The sequence below is a fragment of the Ranitomeya imitator genome, chromosome 10 (assembly GCF_032444005.1).
Source record: "Ranitomeya imitator isolate aRanImi1 chromosome 10, aRanImi1.pri, whole genome shotgun sequence".
Classification (NCBI taxonomy): domain Eukaryota; kingdom Metazoa; phylum Chordata; class Amphibia; order Anura; family Dendrobatidae; genus Ranitomeya; species Ranitomeya imitator.
In genome coordinates this window covers 51,828,256-51,855,347 of record NC_091291.1, presented here as the reverse complement: position 1 = coordinate 51,855,347, position 27,092 = coordinate 51,828,256, and the positions used below count along the sequence as shown (strand labels likewise).

At 42.6% G+C, this 27,092-nt stretch overlaps 1 protein-coding gene across 4 annotated transcripts in view; it reads left to right on the top strand.

Moving 5' to 3' along the window:
* Positions 1-26,875, top strand: part of LOC138651957 (uncharacterized) — a 36,875-nt gene extending 10,000 nt beyond the window's left edge. For 3 of the 4 annotated variants that reach the window (XM_069742607.1, XM_069742611.1, XM_069742610.1), the window contains 4 exons: positions 12,054-12,399; positions 14,342-14,403; positions 15,581-16,466; positions 25,586-26,813. In XM_069742607.1, the coding sequence (XP_069598708.1) occupies positions 12,072-12,399; positions 14,342-14,403; positions 15,581-16,466; positions 25,586-26,682 (2,373 nt within the window). In that variant the 5' untranslated portion in view covers positions 12,054-12,071 and the 3' untranslated portion in view covers positions 26,683-26,813. Of the gene's footprint in view, positions 1-12,053; positions 12,400-14,341; positions 14,404-15,580; positions 16,467-25,585 lie in introns of all 4 variants that reach the window. The other variant, XM_069742608.1, reaches the window with a different exon arrangement.
* Positions 26,876-27,092: the final 217 nt, after the last annotated feature.

Below are 27,092 nucleotides of genomic sequence, written 5' to 3'. Positions count from 1 at the left end.
TTTTTTTTAGATTATTCTCTTATGCGCTTATTGGGGCCCCATTGATGGTATTAGTCTCTTTCTCTATGTTAGGGCACTTTATTTATTGCAAGGTTGACTGGGGACGCCCAGACTCTTTATGCTCATATATGTTTATATTTGTATAGATATTGTTATATTGTGGCCATTTGAAATATTGAGTCATATTTTACCTATATAAGCATCAGGGGGTTCTTATTTTTCCATATTATAGGCCTTTCCCATATATTGTTTTGGGAAAGGTATGTATATATATTCATGCATATACTTCTATGGTATAACAATCCAATTGTGGCATGTCTTTATTGCTGTCGTTTAATATCATTTATATTTGGGCTGTTTATATATGAATATCTTGGGACCAGTAGTGTGGTTGTTGTATTTTATATGTTTTTATTTTTGTGCATTTGTTTCTTTCTTTAATAAATTATTTTTGTATAGTTTTTGCTATTCAGTTTGTTTTTTTTGGGGGGCGTGCGCCCTATTTGCATAGCTTTCTTTCTCTTGTTGTTTTTCCATGATGTTTTTGCTATGCATTGAGCTGCACCCCTTTATATGTTCATCATAATTATGGTAGTCGCCCAGTTGTGGTGCTCCCTAACTCTCTAAATATTCCCTTGAAGTTCCTCCAATAGTCTGGGGGCCGGTTTCCCCACTGCGACCTAGTCCCTCCACCCAACTACGGTCGGTGTGGATTTCTCACTACCTGTGCCCCTAGGACCCCTTCTTTCTCTCTCTCTCTCTCTGGAACTTCTCCCTATCTTCCTTGCTCTTGCTCTGTTTCCTGGTGCTGGGACGAGCTCCTCACTGCTCAAGTCCCCAGTTCCAACTCACTAGCTAACTCCTCCCTCCTGTTTCCATGACAACTCCACTCTCTCCACCCACACCGTCTTAGTTCCCTCCAGGCCTATAGAGGTCTAGTGTTGGATGCTAGTGTGTGGGTACTGGGTAGTGTCCCCTCCTTACCCACGAGCGGAGTACCACACCTCTGGCTGAGGTGCAGTACCTCTGTGGCGACTAGACCCTCAGGGGTACCACAGAGACACTTTGTACTGCGTTTTCAGCTTGTTGAGTACTGTAACAATTGCAGATGTTTTAGCCCGATTCATCAATTGGGACTTTAAAAAAAAGTTCTAAAATTGGGCAGAACTCCACTACAGTGACCTACTTTTCTATTTTTTAGTACATCAAGAGTTTAGTGCAATTTAATATATAGTATATAAAGATAAAAAAAGAAAGTGTATAATTGTTCGCTTTATTATTATAACTCCAAGTTAGTCATATTTGTTTCCTAACTGGACAGGTTGATGTCACAACACAGATTGTGAATTAATTTCTCCTGCTGTTCAAATGGAACTGAAAACAGGTAGAAATTATAGGCAGTTAGCAAGACATTCCCTATAAAGGAGTGGCTCTGCAGGGGGTGACCATAGACCATTTCTCTGTTCGTATCCTTTTTGGCTGTTTTGGTCACTTTTGCATTTTGTCACTGCACTCACCCCTAGAGGTACCGTACAATAGCATGAGGCTGTATCTACAACCCATAGAAGTTGCTCAGGTAGTGCAGCTCATCCAGGATGGCACATCAATGCTAGATGTGGCAAGAAGGGCAGCTGTGTGTATCAGCACAGTGCAGATACCAAAAGACATGGAGGGGCTGTAGGATGGCAGCAACCCAGCAACAGGACTGCTTTCTCCTTTTTTGTGCGAGAAGGAGCAGTACCAGAGCCCTGCAAAGTGACTTCCAGCCAGCCACCAAGATCCATGTATCTGCTTAACTTATCAGAAAAAGACACCATGAGGATGGTATGAGGGCCCGAGATCCATAAAGTGGGTGTTTTGCTTACAGCTCAACATCGTGCAGGGTGATTGGCATTTGAAAAAGAAGGTCTTAAAAACAATTAACACAGCCCCTTTTGAGAAAGTGAACACTGCCTGCAGGTACATCATCCAGCCAGGGTCAGAACAAAGCTTTCTAATTACCTGCATTATTCTCACATTTTGGCTCCCAGTCATCTGAGGAAGGAGTCAGACTGTGCCAAAAGTAGGGTGCTGGAATGATTTAATCACTGAGCAGACAGAGGAGGAGTTCTGTATTGTTGAACAGGTTTATCTTCAAGGAAAGAAAAGAAGACTGGTTGCTGCCTGTTTTAGAACCTAATCTGACGCTTTGGAATAAAAGATATTTGTTCCAACCATTGCACCCAGATCACTCTTAAGGCCCCTTCACATTAAGCGACGCTGCAGCGATACCGACAACGATCCGGGTCGCTGGAGAGCTGTCACACAGACAGCTCTCCAGCGACCAACGATGCAGGTAACCAGGGTAAACATCGGGTAACTAAGCGCAGGGCCACGCTTAGTAACCCGATGTTTACCCTGGTTACCATCCCAAAAGTAAAAAAAACAAACAGTACATACTTACCTAACGCTGTCTGTCCTCCAGCGCTGTGCTCTGCACTCCTCCTGTACTGGCTGTGAGCACAGCGGCCGGAAAGCAGAGCGGTGACGTCACCGCTCTATTTTCCGGCTGACCGACGCTCACAGCCAGTACAGGAGGAGTGCAGAGCACAGCGCTGGAGGACAGACAGCGGTAGGTAAGTATGTACTGTTTGTTTTTTTTACTTTTGGGATGGTAACCAGGGTAAACATCGGGTTACTAAGCGCGGCCCTGCGCTTAGTTACCCGATGTTTACCCTGGTTACCAGCGAAGACATCGCTGAATCGGTGTCACACACGCCGATTCAGCGATGTCAGCGGGAGAGCCAGCGACCAAAGAAAGGTCTGGCCCTCTAGCCCCGACCAACGACATCACAGCAGGATTCTGATCGCTGCTGTGTGTCAAACTAAACGATATCGCTAGCGAGGACGCTGCAACGTCACGGATTGCTAGCGATATCGTATAGTGTGAAGGTACCTTTAGGGTACCGTCACACAGTGGCACTTTGATCGCTAGGACGGCACGATCCGTGACGTTCCAGCGATATCGTTACGATCTCGCTGTGTCTGACACGCTACTGCGATCAGGGACCCCGCTGAGAATCGTACGTCGTAGCAGATCGTCTGAAACTTTATTTCGTCGCTCGATCTCCCGCTGACATCGCTGAATCGGTGTGTGTGACGCCGATCCAGCGATGTCTTCACTGGTAACCAGGGTAAACATCAGGTTACTAAGCGCAGGGCCGCGCTTAGTAACCCAATGTTTACCCTGGTTACCAGCGTAAATGTTAAAAAAACAAACACTACATACTTACCTTCAGCTGTCTGTCCCCGGCGCTGTGCTTCTCTGCACTCCTCCTGCATCCTGTGTCAGCGCCGGCCAGCCAGAAAGCAGAGGGGTGACGTCACTGCTCTGCTTTCCGGCTGACCGGCGCTGACAGTGCAGGAAGCACAGCGCCGGAGGACAGACACGGAATGTAAGTATGTAATGTTTGTTTTTTTTACGTTTACGCTGGTAACCAGGGTAAACATCGGGTTACTAAGCGCGGCCCTGCGCTTAGTAACCCGATGTTTACCTTGGTTACCAGGGGACTTCGGGATCGTTGGTCGCTGGAGAGCTGTCTGTGTGACAGCTCTCCAGCAACCACACAGCGACGCTGCAGCGATCGACATCGTTGTCGTATCGCTGCAGCGTCGTTTCAGTGTGACGGTACCCTTAAGCTTCACTTCATGACTTTATTTTTCAAAGTCTTTCTCTTTTGTCTTCTGTTTGCTGCTGGATGTTATGCCAGATTCATCAAAATGGAGCACATGATTAAAAATGTGTGTGTAATATACACATACACCCCACAAAAAAAAAATAAAGGCTCACAAAATGAAATATTCCAGTTGCAAATCTTTGTTCATTTTTAGGTTTTATTGTTCTCAGCGCATTCCACTATGTAATGAATAATGTGAATCAAAAATGAAGTTACAGGCTGATACAACTTCAGTGGAAATGCAGCAATATAAAGAAATGATGCCCAGTGTGTGTGTGGTCTCCACGTGCCTGTATGACCTCCCTACAATGCCTCGGCATGCTCCTGATGAGGTGGTCGATGTTCTCCTGATGGATCTCTGCCCAGACCTGAATTAAAGCAGCAGTCAACTCTTGGACAGTCTGTGGTGCAACACAGCGTTGGTGGATGGAACGAGACCCGACGTTCCAGATGTGCTCGATTGGAATCAAATGGATTCAAGTCTGGGGAGCAGGCGGGCCACTCCATAGCATCAATGCCTTCATCATGCAGGAACTGTTGACACAGTTCAGCCACACGACAGCTAGCACTGTCATGCATTCAGAAAAAACCCAGGGCCCACTGCACCGGCAAATGGTCTCACAATGGGTCTAAGGATCTCATCCTGGTGCCTAATGGCACTCACGTTGCCTCTGGCTAGCACTTGGAGGGTGTGTGGCCCTCCAAAGAAATGATGCCCCACACCATTATTGACCCACTGCCAAACCAGTCATGCTGGAGGATGTTGCAGGCAGCAGAACGTTCTCCACAGCGTCTCCAGACTGTCATATATGCTCAGTTTGAACCTGCTCACATCTGTGAAGAGCACAGGGTGCCAATGTCTAATTTGCCACTTGTAGACATTGGGCCCTCATGGAGTCTATTTCTGACAGTTTGAGTAGACACATGGATGTTGGTTGCCTGCTGGAGGTAATTTTGCAGGGCTCTGGCACTGCTTCTCCATGCACAAAGCAGAAGCAGCACAGGGTGACAATGTGGAATCTGCCAATCTTGGCGTTCTCTGGCAAATGCCAATCAAGGAATATAAACCAGCTCACCCGTGATGCATAAACCAATCTTCGGGAGCACGGACCCGCTGTGCCCAAGCGTATAAAGTCCAAAAAAGAAGAGAATGTCCAGCTCCAACGAATCCATAAAAAAAGAGTTTTCTTTATTCACAAACTTTAAACATAACTTTAAGACCAGGACTCCCACTACAGCTGATAAAGTGAGATTGTAGGGCAATTACGGCAAGATTCCCAGTAAGGGACCCTGTGATTAAATCTGGATATCGGTCACTACTTTATATACTTATTATTTTAGGCAGGATAAACCAAATGACAGATTCCTTTTAAAGGATGGACTACTAGACAGGCAAAATCTTCATTAAGGTGCCCAAACACATTTTACAACTCTTGTAGCCAACTGATACAAGCCAAGACCAAAGGTTCAGGTGTTTCAATACAACATGCCCTATCTTTTCCCCCCTAATGGATGATGGGAGAGTCCAATATAGCCGGTCCCAGCAATATCGGGGAGGTTTAGCTTGCGTTATATGGGGCTAAGGCTATGTGCACACGTTGTGGATTGGGGTGCAGAATTTTCCGCACAAAATCCGCATCTCCTGGCAGAAACCGCAGGTGCAGATTTGCCACAGATTTTGTGCGGTTTTTACCACTGCGGATTTAGATAATGGAAGGGTGAAGAAACGCTGCTGCTCCACACAAAAGAAGTGACATGCACTTCTTTTCAATCCGCAGCGGATTCAGTGCAGATTTTTCTGCACCAATTAGCACAGCTTTTTTTTTTCCCTATTGAATTACATTGTACTGTAAATCACTGTGCGGAATTGCAGCGTTTCTGCGCGGAAAAATCCGCTGCGGATCCGCACAAATTCCGCATTGTGTGCTCACAGCCTAAAGGCCTATTTTTGGGTGCAGTTGGAAAGGCTACGTTCAGATGGGTTACACCTTTTAGACCTCCTGATCATATAGTCCAGGGACTTAACCATATAAATCAGCTTTTGAGTCAATGTGGCTGCTTTAGTTGCCTTTGTGAGATGGAAGGAACATTGTACTCATTCTTTTGCTGACCAACAAAATAGGATCTCTTCATAAAGTCAGAAAGTCTACTTTTGTGAGTGCAAATTTATAATTTTGTTAGTCAAAAATTGAAAACAGGAGTATATGTCGTCTCCAGGCAGTCGTTTGCAGCCAACCTATTCTTCAGCAAGAGACCGAGCCAAGGACTAAGTGAGTTGGTGCAAATCAGTTCATACTACCTGAAAAATGCCTCCTGGTAACCGCACAGGCGCGCGATTTCGCCCGGCTAGGTGGATGACGCAGGAGGCATCAACCATGTCGATCATAGCAAGATGACTGCAATCAGCATCCGGAAGGCTCTGACTGCTTAGCAAGGATGCCTATCAGACCAGCACAATTTACATAGAACACGGGAGTATTTCAGAAGGTTTTTGGGATGTATACAGGGGATCAGGTGTTTTTATACACCCTTTTATGAAATGCAGCACAGGCGCTGAGTAAGGTCAAAAGGCAAGGAGCCAGCACACCGAGGAAATGCAGGAAGCACGGATCTCCGTCCTGACGTGACGTGAAGAATATCCAAAAAACGAAAAGATGATCCAGCTTCCAAATAAAATATAAAAGTTTAATCCAACATATTAAAATGAGGAGACAACTCCTGGGACGGCATCATACACATAGTAAGGCGAGCGACGCGTTTCGACCAAGCGGTCTTTATCACAGCTGATCTGCTAAATGACATATCCGGTATATATACAATATAGCACCAATCAAATGCTAGAAAAATGTCATGTGATACATAGGCAAAAAAAAAAAATTTGAGTAAGGTGCTGGTCTTGGTTCAGACATGAAAAATTGGCAACAGGTTCCCTTTAACCCCTCTGTGACCTTAGACGTACTATCCCGTCGAGGTGCCCTGGGCTTATCTGACCCTGGACGGGATAGTACGTCATAGCCGATCGGCCGCGCTCACGGGGGGAGCGCGGCCGATCGCGGCCGGGTGTCAGCTGCTTATCGCAGCTGACATCCGGCACTATGTGCCAGGAGCGGTCACGGACCGCCCCCGGCACATTAACCCCTGGCACACCGCGATCAAAGATGATCGTGATGTGCCGGCGGTGCAGGGAAGCACCGCGCAGGGAGGGGGCTCCCTGCGGGCTTCCCTGAGCCCCCCGCAGCAACGCGATGTGATCGCGTTGCTGCGAGGGTCTCCTCACCTCCCTCCCTGCTCGAGCCCCGGATCCAAGATGGCCGCGGATCCGGGTCCTGCAGGGAGGGAGGTGGCTTCACAGAGCCTGCTTAGAGCAGGCACTGTGAAGGCTGCAGCGCTGCATGTCAGATCAGTGATCTGACAGAGTGCTGTGCAAACTGTCAGATCACTGATCTGTGATGTCCCCCCCTGGGACAAAGTAAAAAAGTAAAAAAAAAATTTTCCAAATGTGTAAAAAAAATAAAAAAAAATATTCCAAAATAATGAAAAAAAAAAAAAAAATATTATTCCCATAAATACATTTCTTCATCTAAATAAAAAAAAAAAACCAATAAAAGTACACATATTTAGTATCGCCGCGTCCGTAACGACCCGACCTATAAAACTGTCCCACTAGTTAACCCCTTCAGTAAACACCGTAAGAAAAAAAAAAAAAAACGAGGCAAAAAACAACGCTTTATTATCATACCGCCGAACAAAAAGTGGAATAACACGCGATCAAAAGGACAGATATAAATAACCATGGTACCGCTGAAAGCGTCATATTGTCCCGCAAAAAAAGAGCCGCCATACAGCATCATCAGCAAAAAAATAAAAAAGTTATAGTCCTGAGAATAAAGCGATGCAAAAATAATTATTTTTTCTGTAAAATAGTTTTTATCGTATAAAAGCACTAAACCATAAAAAAATGATATAAATGAGGTATCGCTGTAATCGTACTGACCCGAAGAATAAAACTGATTTATCAATTTTACCAAACGCGGAACGGTATAAACGCCTCCCCCAATAGAAATTCATGAATAGCTGGCTTTTGGTCATTCTTCCTCACAAAAATCGGAATAAAAAGCGATAAAAAAATGTCACGTGCCCAAAAATGTTTTCAATAAAAACGTCAACTCGTCCCGCAAAAAACAAGACCTCACATGACTCTGTGGACCAAAATATGGAAAAATTATAGCTTTCAAAATGTGGTATTGCAAAAAATATTTTTTGCAATAAAAAGGGTCTTTCAGTGTGTGACGGCTGCCAATCATAAAAATCCGCTAAAAAACCCGCTATAAAAGTAAATCAAACCCCCCTTCATCACCCCCTTAGTTAGGGAAAAATAAAAAAAAATGTATTTATTTCCATTTTCCGGTTAGGGTTAGGGCTAGGGTTAGGGCTAGGGTTAGGGCTAGGGCTAGGGTTAGGGCTAGGGTTAGGGCTAGGGTTAGGGTTAGGGTTGGGGCTACAGTTAGGGTTGGGGCTAAAGTTAGGGTTAGGGTTTAGATTACATTTACAGTTGGGAATAGGGTTGGGATTAGGGTTAGTGGTGTGTCAGGGTTAGAGGTGTGGTTAGGGTTACCGTTGGAATTAGGGTTAGGGGTGTGTTTAGATTAGGGTTTCAGTTATAATTGGGGGGTTTCCACTGTTTCGGCACATCAGGGGCTCTCCAAACACGACATGGCGTCCGATCTCAATTCCAGCCAATTCTGCGTTGAAAAAGTAAAACAGTGCTCCTTCCCTTCCGAGCTCTCCTGTGTGCCCAAACAGGGGTTTACCCCAACATATGGGGTATCAGCGTACTCAGGACAAATTGGACAACAACTTTTGTGGACCAATTTCTCCTGTTACCCTTGGGAAAATACAAAACTGGGGGCTAAAAAATAATTTTTGTGGGAAAACAAAAAGATTTTTTATTTTCACGGCTCTGCGTTATAAACTGTAGTGAAACACTTGGGGGTTCAAAGTTCTCACAACACATCTAGATAAGTTCATTGAGGGGTCTAGTTTCCAATATGGGGTCACTTGTGGGGGGTTTCTACTGTTTAGGTACATTAGGGGCTCTGCAAACGCAATGTGACGCCTGCAGACCAATCCATCTAAGTCTGCATTCCAAATGATGCTCCTTCCCTTCCGAGCCCTCCCATGCGCCCAAACGGTGGTTCCCCCCCACATATCGGGTATCAGCGTACTCAGGACAAATTGGACAACAACATTTAGGGTCCAATTTCTCCTGCTAACCTTGGAAAAAATACAAAACTGGGGGCTAAAATCTAATTTTTGTGGAAAAAAAATATTTTTTATTTGCATGGCTCTGCGTTATAAACTGTAGTGAAATACTTGGGGGTTCAAAGCTCTCACAACACATCAAGATGAGTTCCTTAGGGGGTCTACTTTCCAAAATGGTGTCACTTGTGGGGGGTTTCTACTGTTTAGGTACATTAGGGGCTCTGCAAACGCAATGTGACGCCTGCAGACCATTCCATCTAAGTCTGCATTCCAAATGGCGCTCCTTCCCTTCCGAACCCTCCCATGCGCCCAAACGGTGGTTCCCCCCCACATATGGGGTATCAGCTTACTCAGGACAAATTGGACAACAACTTTTGGGGTCCAATTTCTCCTGTTACCCTAGGGAGAATACAAAACTGGGGGCTAAAAAATAATTTTTGTGGGAAAAAAATTTTGTTTTATTTTTATGGCTCTGCATTATAAACTTCTGTGAAGCCCTTGGTGGGTCAAAGTGCTCACCACACATCCAGATAAGTTCCTTAGGGGGTCTACTTTCCAAAATGGTGTCACTTGTGGGGGGTTTCAATGTTTAGGCACATCAGTGGCTCTCCAAACGCAACATGGCGTCCCATCTCAATTCCTGTCAATTTTGCATTGAAAAGTCAAACGGCGCTCCTTCCCTTCCGAGCTCTCCCATGCGCCCAAACAGTGGTTTACTGCCACATATGGGGTATCAGCGTACTCGGGACAAATTGGACAACAACTTTTGAGGTCCAATTTCTTCTCTTACCCTTGGAAAAATAAAAAATTGGGGGCAAAAATATAATTTTTGTGAAAAAATATGATTTTTTATTTTTACGGTTCTGCATTATAAACTTCTGTGAAGCACTTGGTGGGTCAAAGTGCTCACCACACCTCTAGATAAGTTCCTTAGGGGGTCTACTTTCCAAAATGGTGTCACTTGTGGGGGGTTTCAATGTTTAGGCACATCAGTGGCTCTCCAAACGCAACATGGCGTCCCATCTCAATTTCTGTCAATTTTGCATTGAAAAGTCAAACTGCGCTCCTTCCCTTCCGAGCTCTCCCATGCGCCCAAACAGTGGTTTACTGCCACATATGGGGTATCAGCGTACTCAGGACAAATTGGACAACAACTTTTGAGGTCCAATTTCTTCTCTTACCCTTGGAAAAATAAAAAATTGGGGGCAAAAATATAATTTTTGTGAAAAAATATGATTTTTTATTTTTACGGTTCTGCATTATAAACTTCTGTGAAGCACTTGGTGGGTCAAAGTGCTCACCACACATCCAGATAAGTTCCTTAGGGGGTCTACTTTCCAAAATGGTGTCACTTGTGGGGGGTTTCAATGTTTAGGCACATCAGTGGCTCTCCAAACGCAACATGGCGTCCCATCTCAATTCCTGTCAATTTTGCATTGAAAAGTCAAATAGCGCTCCTTCCCTTCCGAGCTCTCCCATGCGCCCAAACAGTGGTTTACTGCCACATATGGGGTATCAGCGTACTCAGGACAAATTGGACAACAACTTTTTGGGTCCAATTTCTCCTGTTACCCTTGGTAAAATAAAACAAATTGGAGCTGAAGTAAATTTTTTGTGTAAAAAAGTTAAATGTTCATTTTTATTTAAACATTCCAAAAATTCCTATTAAACACCTGAAGGGTTAATAAACTTCTTGAATGTGGTTTTGAGAACCTTGAGGGGTGCAGTTTTTAGAATGGTGTCACACTTGGGCATTTTCTATCATATAGACCCCTCAAAATGACTTCAAATGAGACGTGGTCCCTAAAAAAAAATGGTGTTGTAAAAATGAGAAATTGCTGGTCAACTTTTAACCCTTATAACTCCCTAACAAAAAAAAAAATTGGTTCCAAAATTATGCCGATGTAAAGGAGACATGTGGGAAATGTTACTTATTAAGTATTTTGTGTGACATATCTCTGTGATTTAATTGCATAAAAATTCAAAGTTTGAAAATTGCGAAATTTTCAAAATTTTCGCCAAATTTCCGTTTTTTTCACAAATAAACGCAGGTACTATCAAAGAAATTTTACCACTATCATGAAGTACAATATGTCACGAGAAAACAATGTCAGAATCACCAGGATCCGTTGAAGCGTTTCGGAGTTATAACCTCATAAAGGGACAGTGGTCAGAATTGTAAAAATTGGCCTGGTCATTAACGTGCAAACCACCCTTGGGGGTAAAGGGGTTAAACACCGCAGTCACTTGTTACAAGCAGATGCCAACTGTGTCCCACAGCCATGCTGGTTTCTAACAAGACAGTGTGCACATAACATTAGGATCGTAACAAAAAAAATACAATTACAATATTATTAGGCTTAAATGTGACATAATGGAATTGGCAAATGAGTTGTTTTCTCTGTAGTTGTGCATAGCCTGCAAAACAAGATGGTCCAGGGTGTGTTTATCTTCTGAAGAAGCAGTCCACTTCGAAACACATAGATAATAAAACCGCAAATACAGTTCTGTGCATCCTGGATCCATAAAGGAAGCCTGTCAGCTAAGAAAAAAAATACCTCTGTCTGTGCGACAATCTGCAAGTTAATAACATTGCAAACATGTTCAGCCATCTAACTGGAAGTTTAGTTGCAGGGAGAAAGTGAAATTATATCTTCCCTGCAGCTGCTTATTTTCTGTCATTGCTGCAGTGGAGGGAGAGGCTACAATCACATGTCGCTACATACGGAGCGCACAGTAATAATTGCCTGGACTGCAGTGTTTGTGTGCAGGTCAGGCTGTCAGTCTAGGCATGGTGGGGACAGTTACAAGGTGCCGACTGTATGATAAGCGGCAACATACACCTTCCCGAACCGTCCTGATGACTGAAAGCAAGCAGCCATAAGGAGCATATAACTTCATTTTCTCCCTGCAGCTTCTCTTAACATTTTGACATGTTTGGCAGTCTTAACTATTTACCTGCAGGTTATAACTGTCTGCAGGTAAGTAGTGTTTATTTGCTGACAGGTTCCCTTTGGTATTTCAACTGCTTTTTTTTTTTTATAAAACATTTGACATAACTTTTCTTCTTTACAGCGTTTCCTAAACTGAGACATGGATGAGATTCTGAAGTCAGAGATTTTCGTTGTTGTTCATGGCAAAACAGAAGGAGTTTCTTTTGAAGAATTTGGTGGACTTTTTCGTCAGGTTCATGGTTACTATCTTAACTTGTCAAATTATGGCTACTCCTCAATGAGGGCTTTATTAAATGACATGAACGATTTGGTTGAGGTAAAGACTATAAATAAACAACCGATGATAAGATGCAAATCTCCCTCAAGACATCATGTAGTGGTCTCCAATGTGAACACACTACCTCAAGCAAAAGAGCAGGTCCCCGAACAACCAACTGTACCTTTACCTACATCCAGACCATCCCCAGGTAGGCATTGCCATTACAGGTCTGTATTATCTACTGTTTTGTAAAACAAAAAAAATAAAGTAGTCAGAGATGTAGATATGGTGGGTGCAGGGAAATCAGTTATATACAGGGCTTGGGGTCCAAAAAGGTACCCTTTGTCCTTGTAGACCATTAAAGAGAATCTTATCCACCAAAGATCTCTTCTCGCACTGATGTGAGCACTCACCCTCCCCCACCCTGACTGCCATGATAGGAGATCTGGAAGTGTTTGTAATGATACCTAATGCAGATCTGATGTATCTACACAGTAGCCTTAGAGGCCAGTGAGAAGAGGAGGATGTGTTCTTTTCTTCCCTGCATGATGCCGACTGCTTATCATCATGTAGGTAAAGAAGTACTCACCCCTAAAGACATTCCTTGGGATTCAAATAAAATTGCCACCTAAATTTTTACAAGATAATGGCTCCACAATAGAGAGGAGTTAAAATTAAACTGAAATGGTAGCTGCAGATCTAAACAAGTTTAAAATGCTAAAATGGGTTAAAGATCCTTTTTAACCCCTTAGTGACAGAGCCAAATTTTTGAAATCTGACCAGTGTCACTTTATGTGGTAATAACTCTGCAACGCTTCAACAAATCCCAGTGATTTTGAGATTGTTTTTTCGTGACACATTATACTTTATGATAATGGTAAATTTTGTTCAACATTTTTTGTGTTTATTTATAAAAAATATCAAAAATTTGAGAAAAATGTTAAAAAATTAGCAATTTTCTAAATTTGAATGATTATCCCTTTAATCCAGATAGTCATACAACAGCAAACCATTAATAAATAACATTTCCCACATGTCGGCTTTACATCAGCACCATTTGTAAAATGTTCTTTTATTTTTTTAGCATTTTAGGAGGTTTAAAAATGTAGCAGCAATTTTTCATTTTTTCAAAGAAATTTACAAAATTTTTTTTTTTTTTTAGGGACTTATCCATGTTTGAAGTGACTTTAGGGGTCTCATATTGGGAAACCCACAAACGTGATACCATTTTAAAAACAGCACCCCTAAACATATTGAAAACTGCTGTCAGGTAGTTTATTAACCCTTCAGGTGCTTTACAGGAATTAATGCAAAGTGGTATGACAAATGAAAATGTGTATTTTTACCACCTAAATGTAAGTTTAAATGAAGTTACTGACTTCTAAACAGATTACTACAGCCGTCAGACTCTAAGGCCGCTATTTGGTCATGAATTGCCATCGCAAACATCAGGACAACAAAATCATGATCTGAGGGCACCAATTGTGACAAAGAAGAAGCCCCCACACTCTGTTAACCATTTATAATCATGTAGTCACTATTGACAGCAGCATCTAAGGGGTTAAACAGATTTAGATGGTGCAAATACTGATCGTGGGTGATACAGCAAGTTGTCAGCTATAGTGTACAACCAACAGATGCTGGATTGTCACCTGTATGGGGATACTATTCTCTTATATCTCAGGTCAGTTAAAAGACGTATGGGCGGTCATTAAGGGGTTAAAAAGGCATTTAGTAGTTAGGAGCCTTATTAGAAATTTTGCAATGGGGTCCACAAGCCTCAAATTACACCACTGTTGAGAGAAAGTAAAGATGTGAACTCTTATGTATTGTCATTTCCAGCATAACTGCACAGTTTGGGACTAGTGCAAATAAGGTTTTCTATAAACACCACCCTAACAGTTGCTCCTTAACTTTGTATTAAAGCAGTTTTAGCCTTGGACGCTGCAGTTCTCAAATAAAATGTCTCAGTCCAGACTATTGAGCGTCTGCCATGATGATTTTTTACGGTTTGGCTTCAGATATTGTCATACAACAAATTACATTGCAGATTTGCGATGACTGACAATTGTTCCCTTATTACATAACACAAAAGATGAAAAATTGTTTGCAAAACAAACCCAAATAATTAATTCAAATCATGTCGATAGGTCCTGCTAAGAAAACTGGCCAAGCACAACCTACACCACTGTTCCAGCAGAAAGCAGTAAAGGTAAGTACTAGACCACAGAAACAAGAATGGGGTACATGGACGGCTGACATGGGACTGCTTACAGATAGGGATAACATTACATCTGAAACAAGGCATTAAAGTTCAGCTCTAAATGTCGTTGGCAAAAAGCCGCTTAAGGAGGAGTAGAAATGAAGGCATTTTTGTTTACCACATTCATTCTTCTCCCCTTTTGGTTTCGTTAATCCACAGCCAGTAGAAGTCTATTGGCTACCACAAGATCAAGCTGTCATTGATGTCCTCTACAGGGAGTGAACACTGAATGTCCCGACTAGTCGTTTCCCAATTTATATGGAATCTGTCATGAGGTTTTTACTATGGAATCTAGGACTAGGTGCCTTGTAGTCATCTGCTCAGTGTATCCACTTACCCAGCACTGATTGGCAGCTTACTGTATATGGACAGAAAACAGCCAATCAGTGGTGTGGGCGGGGTTATACAGAGCTCAGCATTCAGAGCTCTGCAGCAGAGAAAACAGTGATGCTATCAACTTCTGCACCCAGTAAACTTCTTGATACATCGCTAGAATCAAGGCATCTGCCCCTCATCACGCTGTTGTCATATTACATAGCACAAACCTGCTGACAGATTCCATTTAATAATAAAGCAATGGTAACAAGCAATTTAACGGGACCACAGTAGCCACTGCAGTGCACATTGAGGTTTACTATAATTACATGTGAAAATACCCTCTGCCTCTCTGAAGATAGTCTAGCGCCACCTATTGGAAGTAACATTCATTTAAATGCCCTTGCCACATGACAAAGGATCCCTTTACAAGTCTCCTTAAGTCAACTTGGCCCTGAGAGTTAAAGTTTTTTTTTATATATATTTCAGTGTGAAGTTTTAATTATTTTTCTGGTGCCTTCAAACCCCTTTTCTTTGAAGTGAACATTTGACATAGTGGACTAAAGGAGCAAGGAGCCATTGTGTGGCGCAATGGATTTACTTGTTATCTTTCCGTTATAGCGATAGGTTGGATTAAAGTCATTCTACAGTTTTACCTCCTGTTATGTGAAACCTATGGGCTCTGTGGCCAGAAGCTCCATCAGAAGGGTCAGCTGGTGCACAGAAAGACCACTTTATCATCATTTCTCATGCCATTTTTTTGGACTCTATATATTGTGTGTAAACTTAAAAATGTTTTTTTTCTCAACAGGTGAAGAGCACTAAACTGGCAACAGGCAAAAAGTCTAAAGAAACTATAAAACCTCAATACTGTCAAACTACTCAACCCCACAGTCCTGCAGTAAAGCATACAGACAGCCCCCAACCTGGGTCATCATCACATGGAAATACTGCAAAAAGCCATAGATTTCCTGCTAACCAAAAACCTCCGACCGCTAAGCCTGTACCCGCAGCCCCAGCAGTAAATGCCGCCACTGCAACAGGGGCTGCAAAGACAAAAAAAGTTTCTAAGACCAAATCACAAAATTCCACATTTTTAAAACTAAAAACAGGCACAAAAATACCAACACGTTTCCCAAATGTCTGTTCGGCTATACAGAATAAAAAAGCAGGTTTGCCGCCAACTCCTGGCACTATTGTAAACGGCAGCCCATTTTATACCAACTGTATGCCAATGGTTGCCCACGCTGGCACCAAACCAAATGTGTCATATGCATCTGCCTGCAAAAGTAATCTCAACATGAACCAATTCAATCACGGTGGACAACAATTTCCTCCAAATAATGTAAGATTTGTAGTAAACCCTGGGGTTAATTCATCCAACGTCCCTCAATTTTCCAATGTCCCTCAGCCTTCTGGTGCAGAACATAGACCTTCAATACAGCCAGGCTCCGTCATCAAACAAAACATTGAGCAGCTACTGAGTCAGTATGATGGTGGCCTTTCAGTTTTCCAACTTCAAAAACTGTATCTAACAATGTTTCGACAGCCCCTCAAATTCAGGGGTTCCGTCACATTGAAACATCTCTTGGTGGAACTGAAGGATGTTGTGAAAACAGAAGGTCTAGGGGTGCAAATGGTTGTGTATCCAGGATCTGCAAGAAGGAATCCAAGCACGCCTGCCAAAGGAGATCAAGGTAATTCTCGGAAATTCACAGCCTATGAAAAAGTGTATACCCCAAAGGTGGCCCATATGTCCACTAAGTAGCCTTTGTATTGGAGGGGAGTTTACTGAATGTACTTTGCTTATAAGGGGGTGAGAACCTGTGAAGGATTTCCCTCCAGGGTGAGAGGAACTGGTTTAAAAAGTGGATGAAACCGGAATGGAGATCCCTCAGGCACCATAATTGGAGGTCAATTTTGATAGTTGCATTGAGCTCCACCTCCATATTAAATGAATCGATGATCATGTACAGACATATATAAACGGCGTATAAATTTTTTTTTGTAGAAGTCTGAATTGTTAAAGGCTCAATTTGGGAATTGACTAAAAATAATACTTAGGCTATGTACCCACAGTGCAGAAATGCTGCGAAAATGTCCGCAGCATTTCCGCAACTCCCTGCCGCGGGTAAAACGCATGCAGAATTCGCATCAGTTTTCCCCGCTGAACACAAGCGTTTGATGCATTTTTAGCTTGCGTTTTCCAAGCGATTTGAAGCATCGCTTGGAAAAGTGATTGACATAGTAAAAAAGTTGGTCACACTTGTCAAGCACTATTGATGCTGCCTGTGCAACATAAGATAGAATGTTAAAAATAACAGAAATAAAAAAAATATGGTCATTCTCACCTTCTGACTGTCCCCGATCTCCTCAGCGGCGCTCCCGGTACGTTCCGTTCCCAGGGTTGCTTTGCGCGAAGGACCTTTGTGACGTCATCTCAGGTAATTCGCACAATGCATCCCTGGGAAAGGAAGCTGCTGCGTGCACCGCAGAGACGGGAGGACTCCGGGGGCCATCAGAAGTTAAGTATATACTTTTTTTTTTTACGGGAATATTGTACCCAGGGCCTGGAGGAGAGTCTCCTCTCCTCCAGATCCTGGGTACAATCCGTACATGAAGCGCTCACTTTACGCATGGTGGGCATAGCCACATGCGTAAAGTGAGCATTTCAATGCAGCGGGAAAATCCATAGCATGGGCGCAGGAACTGCAGAATGCCATAGGATTGCATGGGAATGAGTTGTAGCGTTTAGGCGTTTCCGCTGCGGCAAAAAAATGCAACGTGGGCACACAGCCTCACATTACTACATTTTATTTTACTTTAAATATTAAATTTTATTTTTAGTTACAGTATATAAAAACTTAACAGGGCTCCTATTGACAGATTCCCTCTTAAGTCATGTGTACTGGCACGCAAGTCATAGGAAGCTGAATCAAAGGATACCTTGTTATAAATCCACATTTTTCTAAATATCTAAATGAGCTTTTAAGATCTATGGGCCGGAGATTAATCTCTGGATGCAGATTCTCAGGGAGATCTTTTTATCTGAAAGGAGGAGTTACCAACGTGAGACATGTAATTACTGACAGTCTGCTCTCCTGATCTACATAGTAGAATGCAAAAAAAACGGTCAGAGGAGCGCTAGGAACTCAAGGACACAAGTAGATTAGAGGATTCCACACAATCTCCAGCTGATGAAGACTTTGTTACCGTCGAAACGCGTTGTGGAATCATCTAATCTACCTGTGTCCTCTGACCATTTTTTTCATTCTACTACTGCACCCATCCTCCATCGGAGGCACACGTCTGGAGCTGTGGTGGACCTTTCATCCCATCTGACCTACCTGCTTCCTCTGCGCTCCCCAGAGACCGCAATACTCTTGACGGGCTCCTGATCTGCATGTCTCATAATTTTTAATGTCCCATTTTACTTAATCCCTTAGTGACCAAGCCAATTTTTGTGTTTACCAGTATCACTTTGTGATAGTAACTCTGGAACGCTTCAACAAATCCCAATGATTCAGAGGTGTTTTTTTTTTTTTTTTGTGACATAAGGTCCTTCATGATTGTGGAAACTTTTCTATATGACTTTGTGGAGAGGGGGCGGGGGGAGTTTGGCAAAAAATTTCAAATTTTGAATATTTATGCCCTTGAATTAGTTATATCACCCAAAATAGTTAAACTAGATGAAATGTGGATTAAATCCGCGCTGCTGCGACAAATAATGGATCCAGATATAATTGTAAGGTGTTCGGGTGGTCGCAGCGCCGACCTGTGGATCTGCAGCAGCTGACAAACTACACGCCTGTACTGTGTACCACCAGGTGAGCAGTTCTCCCACAATTGATTAGAAGCAATCCTGGGGATAAGACCCTATTTGCGCTTTTTTGTCTCCTATTTTTCTATACCAAAATAGTTAAACATTTCCCACGTGTCTACATCAGCACAATTTTTGAAGCTTTTTTGTTAGAAGGGTTAGAAAGATCGAAGGGTTAAAAAAGTTGACCAGCTTTTTTTTTTTAATTTATTTATTTTTTTAACCCCTCTCTGCCATTGGATGGAATAGTACGTCCGATGGCAGATCCCCTGCTTTGATGTGGGCTCCGGTGGTGAGCCTGCATCAAAGCTGGGACATGTCAGCTGTTTTGAAATCGTAATTCGATTTCTGGGAACCCTCCGACAGCACCATATCACCCCTGCTGTCGTGGAGGGTGAATAGAAAAAAAATTTACTTTTAGACCCAATTTTATTTTCTTCTTCAGGGTACCAAGAGAAAATGGACCCCAAGTTTGCGCAATTTCTCCTGAGCACACTGATAGCCCGTATGTGGAGGAAAGACGCTGTTTGAGCACAAAATTTTTGAATGCAAAATTTGCTGGAATAGAGTGGACGTTTTTAAAACGCCAATGAGGGAATAAGGCCCCTTATCGGCGGTTGGTAAGGGGTTAAAATAAGCTCTGTAGGTAGATTCTCAGGGGAGATCTATGTCTGGGCACTAGATCTTAAGGGTATGTGCACACGCTGCGGATCCGCAGCGTTTCTGCAGCTGCGGGTCCGCAGCAGTTTCCCATGAGTTTACAATAAACCTATGGGAAACCAAAAACTCTGTGCACATGCTGCGGAAAAAAAACGCGGAAATGCAGCGGTTTACATTCCGCAGCATGTCACTTCTTTCTGCAGATTCCACAGCGGTTTTACAGCTACTCCTATAGAAAACCGCAGTGAAAACCGCTGTAAATCTGCAGCAAAAACACAGCTTTTTTGCCCTGCAGATTTATCAAATCTGCTGCGGAAAAATCCGCAGTGGACAAGAATACGTGTGCACATACCCCAACAGCTCCTTTACATATAAAAAAAAAATTCTCAGGAATAAGGCTATGTGCACACGTAGGGAATGGGGTGCAGAATTTTCTGCACAAAATCCGCATCTCCTGGCAGAATCTGCAGCTGCGGATTTGCCACGGTTTTTATGCTGATTTTGTGCGGAATTGATGCGGATTTTCTGCGGTTTTTCCCACTGCATATTTCTAGAATGGAAGGGTGCAGAAACGCTGCAGAACCACACAAAAGTAGTGACATGCACTTTTAAATTGGCAGCATTTCTGCAGAGTTTTTTTTTACCCATTGATTTACCTTGTACTGTAAATCACAGTGCGGATCTGCAGCGTTTCTGCACGGAAAAATCTACTGCGGATCCGCACTAAATCTGCATCGTGTGCACATAGCCTAAGACATCGAATCACAGGTGTCAGTTTATTCAGCTATGACCTACATGATCGTATAGACAGCCTAAGAGTTAATCTTGCGGACTGATGCCCTTGAATGTAACTGTCAGGTGAACATGCAGCAGAATGCCTCAAGCTTCTCCCTCCATAGTATCTTAAGAGCAGCAACTCCTGTCCCCGTAATATATAGATATACTTATATTAAATACATATTTCATAGAATATCACCACTACTATTTATTCCTGGGCAAGAAAGTTGACACTTACAGTATAGTAGGAGTCTGTCATTCCCAAAACTCAAGTTTAACCACTTTTCCATTCATATGGGGGACTACAGCCCTATAACAAAAAAAATTCATCCCTGGAAGACCGATTTCACTTGGTTTGGCATGAAAAAAAAAAAAAAAAAAAAAACTCTTTACATAATACTGTGCAAAAACACTGCACAGTAAGAATAATTTCCAAAATAGTGTTTAAGTTTATCAGTAAAATGCGAACCAAATAAAAAAAAAAATTGCACAACTATTTGGTGTGACCACCTTTGGTCTTCAAAAGTGCGTACAAGAGTCCCTTCAAAACCGCACAAGTTCTTTGGTACAAAGAAGGGAGGTTGTTCCAAACATCTTGGAGAACTAACCACAGATCTTCTGTACGTGTCACTTATGTAAATCCTTCTGTCTCTTCATGTAATCTCACACAGACTTGATGTTGAAGTCATGGATCTTTGGAGCCATATCACTTCTAGGACTCCTTGTTTGCCTTTATCTTGAAGATCGTTCTTATTTACATTGGCTGGTTGTCCTCCTGCAGAATAAATTTGAAGCCAATCACATGCCTCCCTGATGATTCTGAATGATGGGTAAATTATTGGCCTGTATTTCTCAGGATAGGAGAGCAGCATTAATGTTGACCAAATGCACAACTCCATTTGCTGAAATGCAACCCTAAACGTGCAAGGACCCTCCACCATGCCACACTGTTGCCATCGGACACTACTTATTGTACTGCTCTCAGAAATTTTGTAATATTTTTGACTGACTCAACTGTGCACAAAAACCTAGGAATTGGGGTGCAGTAGGTGCTTTTCACTTTGCCTTGTTGAAGTTAGTTTTTGGCTATAAATCTTCCATAAAGGTCACTTCTGGCCAGACTTCTCCGAACTTGTAGATAGCTGGCAGCAACCAGTGCGACTTGGCTACACCTATGAGATGATATCACTGCTGGTCATGAGATTTTGAAGGGAAGCATGATATGCCTTTAGTTTGCTGCAGTTTCCTTGTCCAGTCCAACCACTTCGTCTACAGTCTACGACGTTGCCCATTTCTTGACCTCCCAAATGCGGAGAAATACAGACCAATACTTATCCATCATATTAAATCGGTGGTGTCTTATTGGCTCCAAATTTTGCGACATGACAATGACCCCAAACATTAAGCCATGAAAATGATGACAGGGCCAAACAGTCTTTACCTTAACATCATTGAGTCAGTCTGTTATATGAAGAGAGAAGGATTTGCACAAGAGTCCTCCAAGATACTTGGAACAACCTTTATACAGATTTAGTTTATTTTTTTTAACCATGTTCAAGTGTACCCAGAAGAATTAAGGCTTTAACTCAGTTCTTGCAATACAAAGAGGCCAGAAGTGGGAAGGCACTAAGGCGGCTAAGAGGCAAACAATTCACTTCTTCACGCAGGATTCAATTCAGGACATGTGCGGCACGAAAACCAGGATAGCAGCTAATGGGTGGTGCTCAACCATGAGATATATCATAATGATCCACATAGAGAATAAATGAAAGTGGCACTCACCCCGATGTTGCTGGATAATGATGTCCTTTATTCAGAAAAACAAATTGACAAACATGGAGAGGAGAGGCGGCTGATTGCAGTTAGGGTGCGGGAAGGAGGAAAGGGACCCTTTCCTCCTTCCCGCACCCTAACTGCTACCAGCCGTTTGTCCATTTGTTTTTAAAGGACATCATCATCCAGCAACATCAGGGTGAGTGCCACTTTCATTTATTCTCTATGTGGATCTTTAACTCAGTTCTGTTGACACATGAAATATTGATATGATTTAGATTCTCATTTATTAATTCTCTCCAGTTTGTTGAAAATATACATTTCAAATTATCAATTGATTCTACTTTTGCAGGGTTTTTTTTCCACACCTGCTTAAATTTTTCTATAGTACAGTTACTCCTATGTGCTGTCCTGGGGATTCAAACCCGTTTTAGTAAAGGTGTGCTGTGTTGCCACTTACCCACACCCAGTAGAGCGCCGCCAATGCTGGCAGGAGTGAGTGATACGAGTATGCATATACCGACGCTGTGCGTGCGCATGCTCGACCCCTGCACTGTCAAAGCAGGTGTATCTCCGTCTCCAGCCAGCAGCAGCCTCCCACTACTGTGTAATCCTGTGTTCAGTGAGCGGATAATGCAGACGGAAGAGGGGTTGGAGCATGCGTATCAGCGCCAACCGTGCTAAGGGAACGAGTATTGAAATCATGCAGAGCCCCAAAGAGCGCGGTCAAACAACAAGAGAGGAGGATTGAAATTGAGGGAGTGCAATACTGGACCAAGTCTGACCACACCAAGGGAGCTCTGAGGTCCCCTCATTTACATGTGTAATATTTTATATTAAATATTTATGAAGTTAGCAAAATCTGCACAAATCATATAGAGAATGTAGCCCCTTAAAATACGGTAAGTGCTTTAATTTGAGTTTTTGGGGCAACAAACTTCATTTATTTCATTTTTTTTTTTAAGTAAGCTCATCTATCATCTAAGATAGCCAGTATGAAAATTGATCATTTTAATTTGGACTACATTAAGACTTAAAACTAAGCTTTGCACCTACAGTGGAGAAAACAAGTACTTGATACACTGCCAATTGTTGCAAGTTTTCCCACCTAAGAATGGAGAGATCTGTAATTTTTATTGTAGGTACACTTCAACTGTGCGAAACGATCTAAAAATAAAAACCAGAAAAGCCATTGTATGATTTTTAAATAAGTAAATTGCATTTTATTGCATGAAAAAGTATTTGATTACCTACCAACAAGGATTATGGCTCTCAGACCTGAGTTTTTCTTTCAGAAGCCCTCGTACGCTGCACTCATTGCCTGAATTAATTGCACCTGTTTGAACTGGTTACCTTTTATAAAACACAATGAATCACTCTCCAACCTCTCCATGTCCAAGACCAAAGAGCTGTCTTAAGGACACAAGGGACAAAATTGTAGACCTCCACAAGGCTGGGATGGGCTACAGGACAATGGGCAAGCAGCTTGGTGAGAAGGAAACAACTGTTGGAACAATTATTAGAAAATTGAAAAAACACAAGATGATTGTCAATCTTCCTCGGTCTCGGGCTCCATATAATATCTCGCTTCATGTGGTAAGGCTGGGGTCACACTGCGTTATGGCAGTCAGACGGACTGCGTTACACTGCGGCATAACACGGTGTAACGCAGTCCGTTAACGCTGCCATTAACCCCTATTATCGGGCGCATCGCCAATGCATGCCATAATCAGCATGCGCTAGCGATGTGCCGTCATTCAGTGACGGAGACGCGGGCTGCAGCATCTGAGACTCAGTCACAGCTAGCACAGATGAATCTGCAGTATGAAACTGGCCTAAGAAGGATTCTGAGAAAGGTCAGGAATCAGCCCAGACCTACATGTGACAATCTGGTCAATGACCTGAAGAGAGCTGGGATCAAAGTCTCTAACATTAGTAACCCACTACGCCATCATGGATTAACATACTACAGGGCACGCCAGGTCCTCCTGCTCACGCCAGCACATGTCGAGGCCCATTTGAAGTTCACAAATGACCATCTGGATGATCCAAATGAAGCATGGGAGAAGGTCATGTGGCCAGGTGAAACCAAAACAGGACTTTTTGTCATCAACTCCTCGTCGTGTTTGGAGGAAGATGGATGAGTACAACCCCAAGAACACCATCCTAACCATGAAGCATGATGGAGAATACTTACTCTGGGGGTGTTTTTATGCAGAGGGGACAGAATGACATCACCGTATTGAAGGGAGGAGTGATGGGGTCATGCATTACGATATTTTGGCCAACAACCTCCTTTCCTCAGTAAGAGCATTAAAAATGGATCATGGATGAGTCTTACAGCATGACCATGACCTGAAATACAGGTCAAGAGACAGCCCCAAAACCTGAAAGATCTGTATGGAGGAGTGGGCCAAAATCCCTGCTGCAGTGTATGCAAACTTAAGGTACCGTCACACTAGACGATATCGCTAGCGATCCGTGACGTTGCAGCATCCTCGCTAGCGATATCGTCCAGTGTGACAGGCAGCAACGATCAGGCCCCTGCTGTGCTGTCGCTGGTCGGGGAAGAAAGTCCAGAACTTTATTTCATCGCTGGACTCCCCGCAGACATCGCTGAATCGGCGTGTGTGACACAGATTCAGCGATGTCTTCACTGGTAACCAGGGTAAACATCGGGTAACTAAGCGCAGGGCCGCGCTTAGTAACCCGATGTTTACCCTGGTTACCAGCGTAAAAAAACAAACAGTACATACTTACATTCAGCTGTCTGTCCCTTGCCGTCTGGTTCCTGCACTGACTGCTGGCTGTAAAGTGAAAGCAGAGCACAGCCACAGCGGTGAGTCACCGCTGTGTGACTCACTGCTGTGCTGTGCTTTCACTTTCACTTTACGGCCAGCAGTCAGTGCAGGAACCAGACGGCAAGGGACAGACAGCTGAATGTAAGTATGTACTGTTTGTTTTTTTACGCTGGTAACCAGGGTAAACATCGGGTTACTAAGCGCGGCCCTGCGCTTAGTTACCCGATGTTTACCCTGGTTACCGGGGACCTCGGGATCGTTGGTTGCTGGAGAGCGGTCTGTGTGACAGCTCTCCAGCGACCAAACAGCAACGCTGCAGCGATCCGGATCGTTGTCGGTATTGCTGCAGCGTCGCTAAGTGTGACGGTACCTTTAGTCAAGAACTACAGGAAACATCTGACCTCTAATATCTGGTACAGAAAACTTTGTTTTTAATATCAAATTCTGTTTTTCTACAGTATCAAGTACTTATTTCACACAATAAAATGCTAATTATGTAAAAATCACAGTTATTTTCTGGAATTTTATTTTTAGATAGTCTCACAGTTGAATTGTAGGAATCCAAAAAACGGAGGCAGCACACCATTAGTAGTGGAAAAAGCAGGAACTACTTTTATTAGCTAATAGTACAGTTGAATTGTACCCATCATAAAAATTACAGACCTCTCCATTCTTTGTAGGTGGGAAAAGTTGCAAAAAAAACAGCAGTGTATCAAATACTTATTTTATCCACAGTGTTTTTGTACCTACTGTTTGGTGTTCGTGACAAGTGTTAAATTTGTCTCCAACATGTTTTTCCCCATGTCTCAGTATGAGGAAGTGCTGAAATTATTCTCTACATTAAGTTTATCCAACAAAACTTCAAATGTAGTGTTTATATTTGCAATAATATCTACCTGAACATTGGATGTGTTAACGAAAGCACTGAATCTAGAGAAGTTGTCCTGTTTATTAAAATTCTCTTTTTTTCTTTTTTTTTTTTTAGATGCTGCACTAAAACGTACTGTTTTCCTTACTAAAGGAGACTTGCCACCAAGGGAAGTTGCATTAGGCCAACATTCTGCCGATTCCTTACAATCACAGAATGATAAACTGGAAGAGGCTGCACAGTTGTCCTTCAGTGATGATCTCAATTTGGTCTCTGGGCTAACCACCAAAAATGGTCTCTCACAGAATGCATCGGAGGATTACAGTTTACCTCAAATCATTTTACACTCATCAGGTTTTTCATTTGTGATGGAACAAAAGGTTCATGACCCTGATAAAGAGAGTGCAATGAATTTGTCTAATAATCTTGATTCTCATAATGAGCAAAAGACACCATCTCACAACAGCACATTAAATGGTCCAGAACACTTGCAGCAAATACTATCGGGTGCTAATGCAAGTACGTTATTACCGGACACCGAACCTCATAAATCATTGGTTCCTCAGGTAGAGAACACGGAGCATAAACGTTTGCAGTCACACAACTCCATGAATGTAATAGGAACACATCGGCAAGCAACAGCTCCCTCTTTACAACCCAGCGTAACCTTCCATACTGAAAATAATTGCAGCCTATCAGACTATCCAGCATTACCTACTAGAGTCAATCGCAAAACCAAATCTGGCCTTGTCCCAGTAGAAGAGCCACCTTCAAAACAGAAAAGCATCTCCCGAAACAGAAACAAATATGAACAAGAGGAACTATCCAATGGAAGAGATGTTCAAACCAAAAACACCATTGAAAAAACTTCACAAGTAGAAGCAACTATTTCTCCATCTACAATTGATCCTACGAAAACGGATGATCCATGTGTGCCTGGCACTGAGCAATCCATGCTAATGTCATCAGATGTACAAAAAAACGTTAAGACACATTCCAGCCAAAGAAAGCAAGACAAACCCATGCTTCAAAAAAAGCAGGTAGAAGACTTTTCGAATGCCGAAAGGATTGCATATTCCCTGCAAGAGACACCCATGCAGCAGGAAGCTCCTGTAGAACAAAGCAAACCTCCAAACAATTTGGAAATGACACCAGAACAAGAAGACACGTTAACGTGGCAAACAAGTAACAGGCAGGTCTGCTGCATACTATAAATCCCAATTTAAAAACTGGATTAAATTGTAATACATGTTTTACCACAGTTACTACACTACATGGTACTTTCACAGCCATTGTGAGAATTTTTTCTGTGATGTGTTTTATGGACACTTAATTTTTAAAGTAAAAAAAAAAAACACATCTGCAGTGTCATTACTTAAAATTTATCAGCCAATATGGAATGTAAGCAAAATTGAATCTCACATTTGTCACTTGGTCTGATTTGGGCAACGATACTGAGACGCTCTTTGAAATTCTCTTATTCAAGGCTCTCTCACGTTCTCGGCAACAAGCCACGGTACGAAGGTTCTTCATATAATGTAGTAGCAATTTCAAATTCTGAGTCGTAAAGAACAAAGGTCTGTGCTTTACATTTGAAGCCGAACAACAAGCTTAGTTTTCTGGA